The sequence below is a fragment of the Dermochelys coriacea genome, chromosome 2 (genome assembly GCF_009764565.3).
Source record: "Dermochelys coriacea isolate rDerCor1 chromosome 2, rDerCor1.pri.v4, whole genome shotgun sequence".
NCBI classification, from domain to species: domain Eukaryota; kingdom Metazoa; phylum Chordata; order Testudines; family Dermochelyidae; genus Dermochelys; species Dermochelys coriacea.
In genome coordinates, this window is record NC_050069.1 from 236,505,758 (window position 1) to 236,521,966 (window position 16,209).

At 42.6% G+C, this 16,209-nt stretch overlaps 1 protein-coding gene across 1 annotated transcript in view; it reads right to left on the reverse strand.

Moving 5' to 3' along the window:
• Positions 1-10,785: 10,785 nt before the first annotated feature.
• ENKUR (enkurin, TRPC channel interacting protein) overlaps positions 10,786-16,209 on the reverse strand; it is a 31,794-nt gene continuing 26,370 nt past the window's right edge. Inside the window, exons 5-6 of the mRNA XM_038391151.2 lie at positions 15,310-15,456; positions 10,786-13,245 (exon numbers count right to left, since the gene is read on the reverse strand). Of these exons, the coding sequence (XP_038247079.1) occupies positions 13,072-13,245; positions 15,310-15,456 (321 nt within the window). The 3' untranslated portion in view covers positions 10,786-13,071. The remainder of the gene's footprint in view (positions 13,246-15,309; positions 15,457-16,209) is intronic.

Consider the following 16,209-nt stretch of genomic DNA (forward strand, 5'->3'; position numbering starts at 1 on the left):
TTCCAAAACAGACTCTGTAACTGCAAAATCTCCAAAGTATAAGAATATGAAGCATTTAAAGAAGCATGTGACTAGCAGCATAAGGGTTCATTTTATGCCAGACTGTAGTTCAGCTCTTCATGTTACAGCCTGGATATGCTTGCCTGGAGGGCAGAATCGGGCCCAATGTATCCTCCTTTAAAAGGTCCAATCTAATTATATTAAATTTTTGTGGTGGCCACCTCCTGAAATTCAACTGCTGCAGAGATAAGAATTGCCACAGACATCTCCTTCACAGATGCCAAGATTTTCAAGAGTCACAAGTGATTTTGAGTGCCCAGGTCTGAAACAGTTTAAAGGTGGTTGATCTTCAGCGGGCAGGTGATCAGCATTTTCCAAAAAATTGATCCCTTTAATGCAGTGGTTCTCAAACTTTTGTACTGGTGACCCCTTTCACATAGCAAGTCTCTGACTGCAACCCCCCTCTTAAATTAAAAACACTTTCTTATATATTTAACACCATTTTAAATGCTGGAGGCAAAGCTGGGTTTGGGGTGGAGGCTGACAGCTCACAACTCCACAGGTAATAATCTTGTGACCACCTGAGGGGTCCCGACCCCCAGTTTGAAAACCCCTGCTTTAACATGTCTCCAGTTAAGCACCCCAGATCACTAGACACTTCTGAAAATCTTGGCTGTTTTCTCCTGACAGTATCAGTCAGTGAAGTAGGAATTTCTAAAGGGAGCATGGCCCAAAGTTAATAGGCTCTCCTGGTCTAACAATTTCACATAGGTCACTGTGAAAGAGATGATTTGTCTCAAAGACAATACTCTCCAAAAAAGTGATTAGCAGTAGGAGGGAGCACTCCAACACAACACCACAGTGATCGAGGCAATGGAGGCCACATACTGCACTTTGCTGATAAGAAGGCAGTGCGAGCAGAAGCCTCCCTCTCTCTTCCAGCTAATTTTTTTTAAATCTGACCCACAAGTTTTCATCGCCTTTACCCAAGACCTTGTAATGAAGTGATTCAAATGATAGGCTAGAGCAGTGGTTTTTTCAACCTTTTTTTCATTTGCAGACCCCCAAAACATTCAAATGCAGGTTTGAACCCCTTTGGAAATCTTAGTCATAGTCTGTGGACCCCCGGGGGTCCATAGGTTGAAAACCATTGTTTTATGGTAATGACAACCTTTTGTGGACCCCTTAGACACAGTCTGCGGACCCCTCAGGGGTCCACGACCACATGTTGGAAACCACTGGGCTAGAGTGACCCAACAACATTAGTAGCTGCACACCATCAGTTGGTAGGATGAACAGTCTTGGATGTTGGCAGTTATTGGAGTTGGGCAGCTCCACAGCTTGCAGTCATGAACATGGTTTTTTGTTGCAGAATTTTTTAGTGTGCCGGTTTTGCCACCAGGTATGGTGATCTGCCACAGAGCCAGTAAACTAAAGCTTATCACAAGGTTTGCATAGCTTGGCTTGGCATCTGATTGTGTTGAATGTGGTCCCCAAGAGACTAGCCTTGTTGCAAAATAGGAAAATCTTGAACAGGGACTAAGTGAGTGACCTTATCCTGTCACACAAGTATAGTGTCCACTGGGAAAAGGTTTCACTATGAACATGAATGGCAAGAAACCCAGATAATGGAAGATGGGGACCCACTCCTACAACCTCTTACTCACGTGAGAAGTTATTGTTCATGTGAGTAATCCCACTGATGTCAAAGGAACTACTCACATGAGTAGGGGTTACTCAAATGAAGGAGGGTTATATTAGTCAGTGGCATAAACAGATAAAATAGAAATTTTGGTAAAAATGATTATGACTTTCCAGAGTGTACTGTTATTAGTATAATGACTTACAGAGCATAATCCCTTGCAAAGATGCACATATCAAGCTACTGAGAAAATAACGCTGAATATATTTTAAGAGAAATAACTCATGTGGCTGTATATGAATAAAGAACAAGAGCTGAGTCATTTTCAAGTGCCAATTAATTTTGCATATTTTATTTCCATTGTACAATTACATTTATGACAAAAAGAAAACATGCACCAATGTTTCAATAACAAAAGTAACTTACTAAGGAAAATACCTCATATGTGTGTGGCATGTACAGCATTTCCCATTCGCTATTGCCATTCAGAAGATTTTAGTAGGTCTGAAACCAAAATTAGTAATGCAGACAAGAGTATTATTTAATACATTGTATGCCCAAATGCTTGAAAACTGTATTTTTCAAGTCCATCCTATTTCTAGTCAGATGCTAGAAAATAGATATTCATTGGTAACATTACAAATATAAAGTTAGTCCTGTGCAATTTATGACAGAACTATTTACACTTTTCATACACTGTTCTCCCTAATTTATAAATAAGGCTAAGTTTTTGTCATGGATATTTTTAGTAAAAGCCACGGATAGGTCACAGGCAATAATGAAATTTCAAATTCACGGAAGCCTGTGACCAATTCTTGACTTTTACTAAAAATACCCATGACAAAATGGGTAGCCTGGGCAGCTGTGGGGAGTGGGAGGGGCTGGCAGCTCGAGAGTCCCTCTCCACTGGTGGCTCAAAGCTGCGGGGATTCCTCCAGCCTCCCGTGGCAGCCGGGAGCTCTGGGGATCTTCCCTGCCGCCTGCTGCAGCTGGGAGCTGCCAGGGTCCCTTTGCTGCCTGCGGCGGCCAGGAGCAGTGGGCCCCCCCCCCTGCTACCAGGTCCCCCCAACTGCCCATGGTGGCTGGTAGCAGCGGGAATTCCCCCTGCTGCTGGGTCCCCCCTGCCACCTGTGGCAGATCCCCCCTGCTGCCCACATTCCCAGTCTCCTTGCCAGCCTCAGTTCTCCCATTCTTGCTCTTCATCTGATCTGTAGCTCCCTTCCTCCAAGTTTCCCACGCCTAGTCTCCCTCTCTACATAAGGACCCAGGGACCAGAGCCTGGGTTGCAGATCCTGGGGAAGCTAATATTCCCATAGTGTCACCAGGAAGTCATGCAGAGGCATATCCAGGGAGCAATGAGTAGACACTGCAGGAAGTACTGCCCAGGAGACTCAGAGAGACAGTACCTTGCCATCCTCTGATTGACTAAGTGCCCCTACTTAACCCTAGGGGTTGCCTGGGCAATCACACAGATCTCAGTCTGCTGCAATGCCAGACTTTGCCTCGTCTCCTGATCTCTGACTCCAGCCTGACTCTGACCTAGATTCCAGTCTCTTGATTCTAACCCAGTATTACCTCTGATTTCTGATCTCTGACTGTGGCCTTACTCTGACCCTGATTCCTGCCTCTTGATCCCAACCTGGTACTGCTTCTGATCTCTAATCTCTGACCCTGGCCTGACTCTGACCCTGACTCTTGTTTATGGGACCTGGCCTTGCAATTCCTCCAACTCCAGCCTGGTGACTCCTATCCCTGGTGAGCACACCTCAGTCCAGCTGTGACGGCCAGGCAAGATCACCGGTTTCTAACACTCCAGGATCCACCTCTAATATCAATCTCCCCTCAATCCTCCCTTGTTCCCTTATTGCTTTTTGTTCAGCTAGGCCCTGTTCTCCTCATCCCCTGCAGCTCCTCATCCAATCTCAGTGTTCCCTGCCCAGCCAACTGTCTCCAGTCTTCCCACCATTTCTCTCCCTGGCTCCCAGTCTCAACCTACACTCCACACCATCCCCATCTTCTATCTCAACCAGTCCCGGTCGTCCCTCCCCACAGCTCCCAGTCCTCGTCTCCTTTCCCAGCCTCCCCTCTCACCTCCTGGATCCCAGTCCCAGACCCAGATCCCAGTCCCAGACCCACCAACTTTCAGTCACAGTTTCTCCCCATCCCCTTCAGTCCCAGACTCACCACACTCCTTCCCCTAATCTACTCCTTTCCCTCCCCGTGTTCTGGCTTTTGTCCCCTCTGCATTTGAATCAGCTGACTTCCTCTCCCACGCTGCCTAGAGGCATCATTCAGAGCACAGGAGAAAGATTCTCAGTCTCCATATCCAGCCTCACCCCAGCCCAGAGCAACTTAGAACAGCAGTTATAAGGAAACTCCTTCTGATCCTTGGGCTGGAGCATGGACTATCTGGTCAGCACTCAGAGCTGTGAGAGGCTCGAGCATACTCAGAGAGGACAGAGTTTTCAGAGTTTTTACCTGGTACGTTCTAGTAAGTCTCTGAGTATGTGTGAACTGCGATTTTTTTAAAGGTTTATAACTTGGTCATATTTGGACAGATTTTTCACAGAAACTTCAAAAGGTATATCATTGACACAAAGGCCACCTCCTTGCCAAATTTCATATCCCTGCTCCAAAGCATGGGGATACTAGATCTGGTCAAAGAAAAGATATCAAAAATTTTTTAACATGGGCAAACCAAAATATTTTTTCTTAGCCTCATTTGCAGAAATGGCTGAAACATTCTGTCTCAAATTTTTCAAAAGACTTCAGCATGCTACTGGAACCCTAGGGATTTGGGGTACAGAGTGACCCCAATAATTACCACAGATCTTGGGAACTTAAAACAAAAGTTAAACAGTTATCATGAAATTTTTACCCAAAACACTACAATTATTATCAAAATAAGTTGGGGGCAACCAATTTAAGAGCTTTACAATGCCTTCACTGCTAGTATGCCACACTGTAGGGATTGGCCATGCTGTATTGTCCCAACCTGCCTGTCTGGGTATTCTTAACTGTACTAGGATGGGGGTTTAGGTAATCCATGGGTTCCATAGTATGAATCCAAACTGTTTCAAGGGGGCTGTATGTAGTCCGTGGATGTGAGTGAATGCAGGGTGCTTTCAAGAAGGCTTAAATATGTCTCCAGCCTAAAGCAGCATCTTATTGATTTTCTCCACAGATTTTAACCCACTCCTGACTGCTTATGCTTGCGTACTTCTCATGGAGTAGAAATTCCAGGCAGATGGTTAGATTTTGGGGCAGAACATACTTATTAGGTCACCTCTGCAGCTCATGAGCTCCCTCTGTTTAGAGATGTGCTGGTCAGTCACCAAATGCTTAAAAAGTTCTTTAGCATAGATGGATGACCTCCAGTGGCTTGAAAGAGAAGGTCATGTTGCCAGTCTGGAATCTCCAGGACTGTAATATTGTAGTTGTTGCTCAGCCTAAAAGGATAGTAAAACCATAGGTAGTAAAGAATAATGAATGGAACCCACCCCACAAAACTAGTTCCAGTGGAAAATGGTGGGTATTTATAAATAATTTAAATTGAACTTGTAAAGTGCATCTTACCATGATGTCTGAAGTCTTGCAGCTGAGGAGGGCTCACAGGACTGACTGAGGTAAGAATTTTTGTGTGTGAAAAAAACAAGACAATGATAAAGAGTAACATCTTTTGACCTTAAAGTGGTGGCAGCCCCTGCCTGTGCAGCAGATGCAATGTAATTCTTGTCTCACACTCAGACAACAATGCATTTTCATTTGCCTTGGCAGGTCCTTCCACCTCTAGGGGGCACACACAGGCAACCAATAGCCTTGGGTTGTGAACTGTGACGCAGCAGGCAAGGAGGAAGTGGGTCCATGACAAAGTAAATGAGATTTTGCAGAATACCAACAAGGAGCTGGAATACCAAAGAGAAAGATGCAAGACAAGAAGAAAGAGAGAGAGGCCGGATAGCGTGAAGAGAGACTGACAGCACAGTTCTGGAGCAGGGATTCAGGTTGAGGGAGGAAGGTAGAGCACAGCATAAAGAACTGTTTGAGAGGATGCTTGTGCTTATGGCAACAAGATTGCAGGATCCAGCTCCAGCTGCTCCTCCTGTTCCAGCCCCACATACAGAGTCCCCTCCATGTTACCATGTCCTCCAGCCCATGCACTATTTGGAGAATACTGAGGTGGTCTATCTCAGAAGAAAGGAACAATCACTGGAATGGCCAAACGTTCCCCCCTGCAGTCCTCCACTCCAGGTCAGTCCAGCAGCAGCCCATGTGCAAAACGCACTGAAAGAGCCAAGGAGAACAGAGACAGTCAACACCCAAAATAGTTATTGAGAGGCACTGAACAGAGCTTGAGTGTTTTGTACCACTGTGCACTGCATTTCCTCATATCCACTGTTCACTGGGCTTTGTACTGTTTTTGTTTGTTGTATTGTAAATTTTGCTGGCAGCAGGTCTGCCTATCACATTTTTAACATGGTGAATTTCTATTACATGATGATTTACAAATAAAGCATTCCATATGCACACAAGGTAGTATTATCATGATTTATTACATTTACTTCAGAGGAACTTGATCACAGTAATCCATAAGCTGTGCTTGGAGTACATGACCAGTTTAAATAACATGCATAAAACCCCATTAGTTTCAAAACATTAATCACAATTAAGTTGTGTGTTTAAGTACATGGCCAGTTTTTATAAACTGCATAAAAGTTTTCACCCATGCCATCACAGTAAATCAAACTGCATGATGAAGCACATGACCTGAATATATAAAATGCATAATACAAATTCATAAAAGCCATCTTCTGGATCTGGCCTACACCCACATGATGACTGCAGCACAATTACAAATACTATTTCATTCCCTATTCATTCATACTACTGTACACATACATTATATCATTTCCCCTCACCCACTAGAATACGGGTGGGCAAACTTTTTGACCCGAGGGCCACATTGGGGTGTGAAACTGTATGGAGGGCCGGGTAGGGAAGGCTGTGCCCCCCAAACAGCCTGGCCCCCACCCCCATTCACCCCCTCCCACTTCCCGCCCCCACTGTCCACCTCAGAACCCCTGACCCATCCAACCCCCCCTGCTCCTTGTCCCCTGACTGCCCCCTCCTGGGACCCACCACCTCAAATCACCCCCCCATCCCACCCCCTATGTAACCCCCCCCGCTCCCTGTCCCCTGACAGCCCCGACCCCATCCACAGCCCCACCCAATGACAGGCCCCCCGGGACTCCCACACCCTATCCAACCCCCACTGTTCGCTGACCGCCCCAGAACCTCCACCCCATCCAACCGCACAAGATTCAATTATCCTGTGCAATAAGTGGGGCGCAGTTGGCAAAGCTAATCTGAAAAGCCAAACGTAGCATCAAACAAACAATTACATCTTTTCCTTCTAACCAAGTTGCCACCTGTTGGAAGTCTTCAAGCTCTTAATTATCATTCTTGGAGTGTATTTTTTTTAACTATCCTGTCAGTTGCTCTTTTAAGGCTTCATTCAAAGATAACTTGAAAGATTCCTGCTGACTTCAGTGGGTTTAGAATTTCACATTTAAGGCTTTTCCTCGGATGAATATGTCATTCAGGAAAGCCCATCACCAACACAGAATTCAAGATCTTCTTCACAACTCTCAGTGGACTTTCTCTCTTAACATTCTTGGCAATAGTCGGAATATCATACTGGTACCCAAGATGGGTCAGGTTGCAGGCTCCTACTGAAGAATATTAATTTTTCTGCAAATGAGAACCACAGGAGGTACTCTGATGTTGAAATGAGCTGTTAGAAATGTTTGAGGTCCTACATTTTTATTACTACATTAGTATTTGTACATAGTTCTTTATAAAAAAAAAGAAAGGAAAGAGCAAATTCTGCTCATTGATCTGCACAGTAGCTCCCAATTCAGACTCATAGAATCATAGAATATCAGGGCTGGAAGGGACCTCAGGAGGTCATCTTGTCCAACCCCCTGCTCAAAGCAGGACCAATCCCCAACTAAATCATCCCAGCCAGGGCTTTGTCAAGCCTGACCTTAAAAACTTCTAAGGAAGGAGATTCCACCATCTCCCTAGGTAACGCATTCCAGTGTTTTACCACCCTCCTAGTGAAAAACGTTTTCCTAATATCCAATCTAAACCTCCCCCACTACAACTTGAGACCATTACTCCTTGTTCTGTCATCTGCTACCACTGAGAACAGTCTAGATGCATCCTCTTGGAACCCCCTTTCAGGTAGTTGAAAGCAGCTATCAAAACCCCCCTCATTCTTCTCTTCCACAGACTAAACAATCCCAGTTCCCTCAGCCTCTCCTCAGAAGTCATGTGTTCCAGTACCCTAATCATTTTTGTTGCCATCCACTGGACTCTTTCCAATTTTTCCACATCCTTCTTGTAGTATGGGGCCCAAAACTGGACACAGTACTCCAGATGACGCCTCACTAATGTCAAATAGAGGGGAATGATCACATCCCTCGATCTGCTGGCAACGCCCCAACTTATATATCCCAAAATGCCATTGGCCTTCTTGGCAACAAGGGCACACTGTTGACTCGTATCCAGCTTCTCATCCACTGTAACCCCTAGGTCCTTTTCTGCAGAACTGCTGCCGAGCCATTTGGTCCCTAGTCTGTAGAGGTGCATGGGATTCTTCCATCCTAAGTGCAGGACTCTGCACTTGTCCTTGTTGAACCTCATCAGATTTCTTTTGGCCCAATCCTCTAATTTGTCTAGGTCCCTCTGTATCCTATCCCTACCCTCCAACGTATCTACCTCTCCTCCCAGTTTAGTGTCATCTGCAAACTTGCTTAGGGTGCAATGCACACCATCCTCCAGATCATTTATGAAGATACTGAACAAAACTGGCTCGAGGACGGACCCTTGGGGCACTCCACTTGATATCGGCTGCCAATTAGACATGGAGCCATTAATCACTACCCGTTGAGCCCGACTTTCTATCCACCTTATAGTCCATTCATCCAGCCCATACTTCTTTAACTTGCTGGCAAAAATACTGTGGGAGACAGTGTCAAAAGCTTTGTTAAAGTCAAGGAACAGTATGTCCACTGCAATTAGATTAGTCAGGCATGACTTGCCCTTGGTGAATCCATGCTGACTGTTCCTGATCACTTTCCTCTCCTCTAAGTGCTTCAGAATTGATTCCTTGAGGACCTGCTCCATGATTTTTCCAGGGACTGAGGTGAGGCTGACTGGCCTGTAGTTCCCAGGATCCTCCTTCTTCCCTTTTTTAAAGATGGGTACTACATTAGCCTTTTTCCAGTCATCCAGGACTTCCACCGATTGCCATGAGTTTTCAAAGACAATGGCCAATGGCTCTGCAATCACATCCGCCAACTCCTTTAGCACTCTCGGATGCAGCGCATCCGGGCCCATGGACTAGTGCTCGTCCAGCTTTTCTAAATAGTCCTGAACCACTTCTTTCTCCACGTCACCTCCTCCCCATGCTGTGCTGCCCTGTGCAACTGTCTGGGAGCTGACCTTGTTCGTGAAGACAGAGGCAAAAAAAGTATTGAGTATATTAGCTTTTTCCACATCCTCTGTCACTAGGTTGCCTCCCTCATTCAGTAAGGGGCTCCCACTTTCCCTTTCTTCTTGTTGCTAACATACCTGAAGAAACCCTTCTTGTTACTCTTAACATCTCTTGCTAGCAGCAACTCCAGATGTGATTTGGCCTTCGTGATTTCACTCCTGCATGCCCGAGTAATATTTTTATACTCTTCCCTGGTCATTTGTCCAATCTTCCACTTCTTGTAAGCTTCTTTTTTGTGTTTAAGATCAGCAAGGATTTCACTGTTAAGCCAAGCTGGTCGCCTGCCATATTTACTATTCTTTCTACACATCGGGATGGTTTGTCCCTGTAACCTCAATAAGGATTCTTTAAAATACAGCCAGCTCTCCTGGACTCCTTTCCCCCTCATGTTACTCTCCCAGGGGATCCTGCCCATCAGTTCCCTGAGGGAATCAAAGTCTGCTTTTCTGCAGTCCAGGGTCCGTATTCTGCTGCTCTCCTTTCTTCCCTGTGTCAGGATCCTGAACTCGACCGTCTCATGGTCACTGCCTCCCAGGTTCCCATTCACTTTTGCTTCCCCTACTAATTCTTCCCAGTTTTGAGCAGCAGATCAAGAAGAGCTCTGCCCCTAGTTGGTTTCTCTAGCACTTGCACCAGGAAATTGTCCCCTACACTTTCCAAAAACTTCCTGGATTGTCTGTGCACCGCTGTATTGCTCTCCCAGCAGATATCAGGGTGATTGAAGTCTCCCATGAAAACCAGGGCCTGCGATCTAGTAACTTCTGTGAGTTGCCGGAAGAAAGCCTCATTCACCTCATCCCCCTGGTCCAGTGGTCTACAGCAGACTCCCACCACAACATCACCCTTGTTGGTCCCACTTCTAAAATCCACACTTCTTAATCCAGAGACTCTCAGGTTTTTCTGCAGTTTCATACTTGAGTTCTGAGCAGTCATACTGCTCCCTTACATACAATGCAACTCCCCCACCTTTTCTGCCCTGCCAGTCCTTCCTGAACAGTTTATATCCATCCATGACAGTACTCCAGTCATGTGAGTTATCCCACCAAGTCTCTGTTATTCTGATCACATCATAATTCCTTGACTGTGCCGGGACTTCCAATTCTCCCTGCTTGTTTCCCAGGCTTCTTGCATTTATGTATAGACACTTGAGATAACTCGCTGATCGCCCCTCTTTCTCAGTATGAGGCAGGAGCCCTCCCCTCTTGCATGCTCCTGCTCGTGCTCCCTCCCGGTATCCCGCTTCCCCACTTACCTCAGGGCTTTGGTCTCCTTCCCCCAGTGAACCTAGTTTAAGCCCTCCTCACTAGGTGAGCCAGCCTGTGAAGATGCTCTTCCCTCTCTTCGTTAGGTGGAGCCCGTCTCTGCCTAGCACTCCTCCTTCTTGGAACACCATCCCATGGTCAAAGAATCCAAAGCCTTCTCTTTGACACCACCTGGGTAGCCATTCGTTGACTTCCACGATTCGACAGTCTCTACCCAGCCTTTTCTTTCCATGGGGAGGATGGATGAGAAGACCATTTGCACCTCAAACTCCTTTATCCTTCTTCCCAGAGCCACATAGTCTGCAGTGATCCGCTCAAGGTCATCCTTGGCAGTATCATTGGTGCCCACATGGAGAAGCAGGAAGGGGTAGCAATCCGAGGGCTTGATGAGTCTTGGCAGTCTTTCCATCACATCATGAATCCTAGCTCCTGACTCTGCTCTCGGGAATTCCATACATGTCAAACAGATTATTGGAATCAAGATCTGCCATACAGATCAGAGAACAGATTGACCTATAAAAATAACTCAGCCCTCTCTCCTACTGTTGTTATTCTGTTCTGTTCACTTATAAAGGAACAATTCTAATGAGACAATAATTGAAGTTTATTTGCCTTTTTAGCTTTACTTACACTGACAGTGCATATAAAGCTGATTCAAGTGTACTGCAGCTTCAATCATTGGCACTTCCTGCACATATTAATACAGAGCTACATTCTTTGGATTCTCAAAGTGTATTTTGTCAAACTTGCTGGAGAGAGTTAAAGGATAATACTGTTTTCCTTCTATCTGTAATTTCAATGGTTTTCATTATAACATTTTATCTACACTCAGGAGTTCTCATAATACTCATAAAATATACATGTAAATGAATGGAAAGATTATATCCTCTCAGTATGGTTACAGAAGCTATGCACATTCCTCAAGAGGAGAATATTCCAAGTCTCAACAATCTGTATGCAAAAGTGCTATTGTGGATTATACAAATAAAATAATTATGGCTGCTCAAACAGACTAGTGGCCGCCCAATGTACTGCCAAATGGGGTACCCAAATCCAAATCTGTGGCCCAGCTCAGTCCAATGCTCCAGGCAGTTGGGATGGAATGCAGTTCCTCCACAGTCCTCCCGAGATTGGAAACTACTTTTGTTTCGCTCAGGAAACTAGAAGCATCCACAATAACCATAAAGTTTGTGGTTTTTTGAGAAAGGCCTGTGTACTTAATTCAGAAATAATGTGTCACTTCATTGAGTCATTGCCATAGCATATGCTCTCTGTTAAAATATACAGTATTAATAATTATGTAAAAAGTAGATGTAAATTACACATTGAACAGCTGCTGGCACCTTGCAAGGTATATGATATCCTCCATTAATAAACATACTTGCTTCAAAACAAGGTCAATGGATCCAATCCTATATTCCTTGCACACTCAGAACTCCCACAGCAGACTTCAAGGGCAGTTTTGCGTGTCCAATTAACACAGGACCAGGGTTTAAAATGAGTAGAATTATAATTTTCACTCACATTAAGGCCCCTTTTCACTGCCAGACTAGTGACTTTAGCATAAAATGAGAATCAGGACCTAAAGAGTACATTAGCAGCTTTCTAACTGTCATGACTGGGGGGTGGATGGTCTGACCTATATGTTAAAGGTCGCAGCCATGCATGGACCTTATGCTTTAGCTCATCACCATCTATCTAGGTGAAAGGTCCCAAACATATGTATGCTAACTTTGCCTTAGTTCAACATACAAGATGTAACCTGCAGGCCCCTTGTGTTACAGTCAAAATATACTGTAATATAAACCTGTAAACCTATTATAATAAAACAAATAATCAAACCTATAAGAAAATAAGAAACTTATAAGAAAAGATATATAGGGAAGCAAGCAGGCTAGCCTTAGATGTATCTCATGTATGTGTTATATATGTCAGTTCATTACCAGGACACTTCTGCGGTTGAATTATGTACCTGTGGTCAGAACTTTCCCTTGAACTCTATCTTCAGCTCCCCAAATACTTGGGGTTTTCCATTGGACCGTTTATCTGTGCAAAGTTTATCTGTTCAAAGTTCATAGGCCTCAAGCCTTATGCTAACTTGCAGAAGCTAATGTCTTACAGGATATAGGCCTGTAGGTTTCTTGCATTACTGCTGAATATAATGCAAAGCAGAATATAATGCAAAGCAGTAAATATAACAAAGGCAATTTAGCCTACTGGGCTACAGTAGCAGTGAATATAACAAAGGCAAACTAGCCCACTGGGCGACAAGAAGACCAACAGGTTAGGGTGTCTTTTATCTGTGTCTTTTATCAGTCTTTTATATAACATTCATAGGAAAACTAGATAAAAGAGATTTACTTTAATAACAAATAAAACTCATATTTCTTCACTGAAAATTAAACTAATATAGAATTTTATTTGAAAAAATATGTGAATTATATAGATGAAAAATTCCTTAAATGTAAGAACTTGCTAAAATTCTATTATATTTGTATAAATTAGCTATTTCTCTTTCTCTGAATAAGGTGGACTTATTTCACTTCCTTCTTCTAGGCATCTACATTTTCTTCTCAGGGTAAAAAAAATTCTTTGCAAGGCAGTTCTTACTTATTTGCAATATAGATAATTTTGTGCTTCTCAATTATACTAATGTCATGCTCCAGTTGTTTCATCTGTGCTTCCAGCCTTTCTTTACGGATCTTCTTTGGTAAGGTGTCTATGTCTACCGAAAGGCCCTGGAACTCATGATGTACCTCTTCCCAATTCTTTTTCAGACCCTAAATGCATTATATGAAAAGAAAACTTATGAGAATAATTTATTTTGTTGAAATGCTATATTTATATAAAGTATTTAGCAATATTAACAAACATTTTGCCCTATGATATGTGCTCACCTCCCAATAACAATCAACAGAAGTTAAAATAATTGATTAATATCTGGATATTTAATGGGGCCAAATAAATGGGCACAATTTATTAATTTCTTAAAAGTAGTAATAGCAAGGATGAATTTGGCCTGATGTCCTAAAATAAGTAGGGTGATCTAAGCAATGCTTACATTTTAATGGAACGTTAATATATTACAGATTTAAAATGGTATTCTAAAGTGACTACATTTGGCATTACAAGACTTGCTTTATCTGTGTACTTGTAGCATTTGTCTGTACATGGTTGTGTTTTATTTGTAATGGGTATTTTCAAAATCTTTAATGATAATCTGGTAATGTAATCTGTAAATGATTTTAAAAAAAAAAGACTATGGCAGCATGTGCATCTAAAGGCAGAATTTGGGCCTGTTTAGTTGCTGGTTTGTAATGTTATTTTTCTTTACAATCAAAGGCAGTAAAATATGTGTATGAAGCTAGTAGTAATTCAGCAGACATGAGGCATTCTTTACTGTTTTGTGTTTAAATATGAAAATGAATACAGGATTTCTGAAACCTTCCTAGAAGAATGACAGGTTTCAGAGTAGCAGCCGTGTTAGTCTGTATTCATGCATCCGATGAAGTGAGCTGTAGCTCACGAAAGCTTATGCTCAAATAAATTTGTTAGTCTCTAAGGTGCCACAAGTACTCCTCAATCTCCCTCCACAATCTCCCTCCAGGGCTGCTGCAGGGGCAGCATAACAATGTACTGATCCTTCTTATGGGCTAGATTGTAAACTGATGACCTAGCCCTATATAAAAAATTATGAATTCTGAATCACTGAGATAAACTGAATCTATTCTCAAGCTCTTTTTTTCCTCATAAAGAGTATACCCAAAGTAAGTCAAATTGAAAGAAATTTCAGATTTTTGTCCCTAATTATTTCCATTTATTTGTTGTGACATCATAAAGAATTTAAAAGAAGATATTGGATTATCCAAATAAAATAAGTATCTGAAAATTTCTTAACTAGCTAAAAGTACTTCTTTCGTCACACTCTGATATCTGAAAAATGTCAGAACAGAATGTTATCAAACAAAAAGAATAAGCAAGAGAAATTCCATCCCAGATAATAGGGTTCCCCCCAAATAAATGTTACAAAGGGCCAATAAATAGGCACTTACAATGAACATGCTTCCTCTATAACTATTATTGTGAGGTTATAAATAAAAGACTCAACACTTTCACAATCCATGGTGCAAACTGAGAAATAGTAGTGGCCTTCTCTCTTTTGCTTTACACAATTTTGCCATTATTGGTGCGAAAGCCTTCTTGTTGACAGTTCCTGATATCTCTGACAGTCTTCTGTCTGTATCTCTCCACCTCACACCTTATTTCAAGTCTCAGCTGAAAAAGTCTCTTTTTCTCCTTGCCTATACCTCTTTATTTCTCTCTTCCTCTGATATTATTTGTTATCTAACCCTTTCCCCTATATTATCTAACACTGGAAAACATTTTGGAATATATGTTGTATGAAATTCATTACACATTAAACATGGGGTGTCATGAATTTGGAAAAAAAGAGGAAGTTGTATTTATCTAAGACTCAAAAGGCACTAATCCTGCAGCTGGATCCCTGGTGTTGAATCCCTATAGCTGCCTGGAGCTTCATTGACTTCACTGGAGCTTTGGGGGAAGGGATCCAGAACTGGAGCCCCAGATGGGAGATACTTGTAAAATTGAACTTTAGAACATCCTGAACCTGTGAAATTTGAGTCAGATCAGATTGTTTGCCCAGCCCTACCTATAATTATTCTCGAGCTCCATCTAGTGAAAAGCTAGCCAATCCAAATGCATTGTTTCTTGTACACCATAGTACTTTGATACACTGTATATTTTCCTGTTCCTTATATGGAAATACAAATCTAATTTGTCTTTTGTACTTACCACTATGAAACCTAAATCAAAATGCATACCTGTAGAAGACTTTCCCTTTCTTCATCAGAGAGCCGTTTCATGGCTTTTTGCCTCAGAGTCTCCTTGACATACGCATCATACTCTTCTTGGGCTCTCTTTACTTCCTCGCTTCGTTTAATTACATATTTGGGAGTAAGACCATAATCCTGAAACGTCAAGGGAAAAGTTCCCTATAGAAACTTATAAGAAGAAATCAATAAACAATATGATATAAATATTATCAGTAATGGTATTTTAAATCTATCAAGGTAGATTTGAATATGGTTTATTACTATTGAACAATAAAAATCACGTCAGGGCCATCTTCTGAAAAGCATCAAGCCTGATTCTTCTGTAGTCTGTCCAAAGACTGTGAAAATGATTCTCATCAATTTTATGTATAAGGCCTCAGAACCAGATGGAAGTAAAAATGGAAACCTCCATATCTAAGGATTGATAGAAGACTCACCTATTGAACAGTTTTAGACCAGTTAACCATAGTGCAACTAGTTTATATCAATACTTCATGACATCAAATGCCATACTTTGAAATGTGCATTCCTTTGCTTTTCATGTGTACAGATTTTTGTTATAACATTATATTCCATACAAAAAAGTCAAAATGTTTAATATAATGTGTTGCAGAATGTCTCAGTTATGCCTGAGAGACATAGTTTTGCATTAGGAGTGATATTCAACCTCAGCAGTTTCTCTGGGCAGGATTGTGTTTCAAGGAGGTACACTTCCTTCAGAAGGTCCCAGATGTGCAGGGGGAACACACCCACTACATCATCCTTTAGAGCACTGTAGTCTTCCCATTGCACCCAGGTAAATCTGCTGGAGGAGGCAGTCAAAGTCTCACGTCCTCCCCACCATCTTTGGGGTGTCTTGTGACCCAATGGGTGCTGAGAGGGACAGTG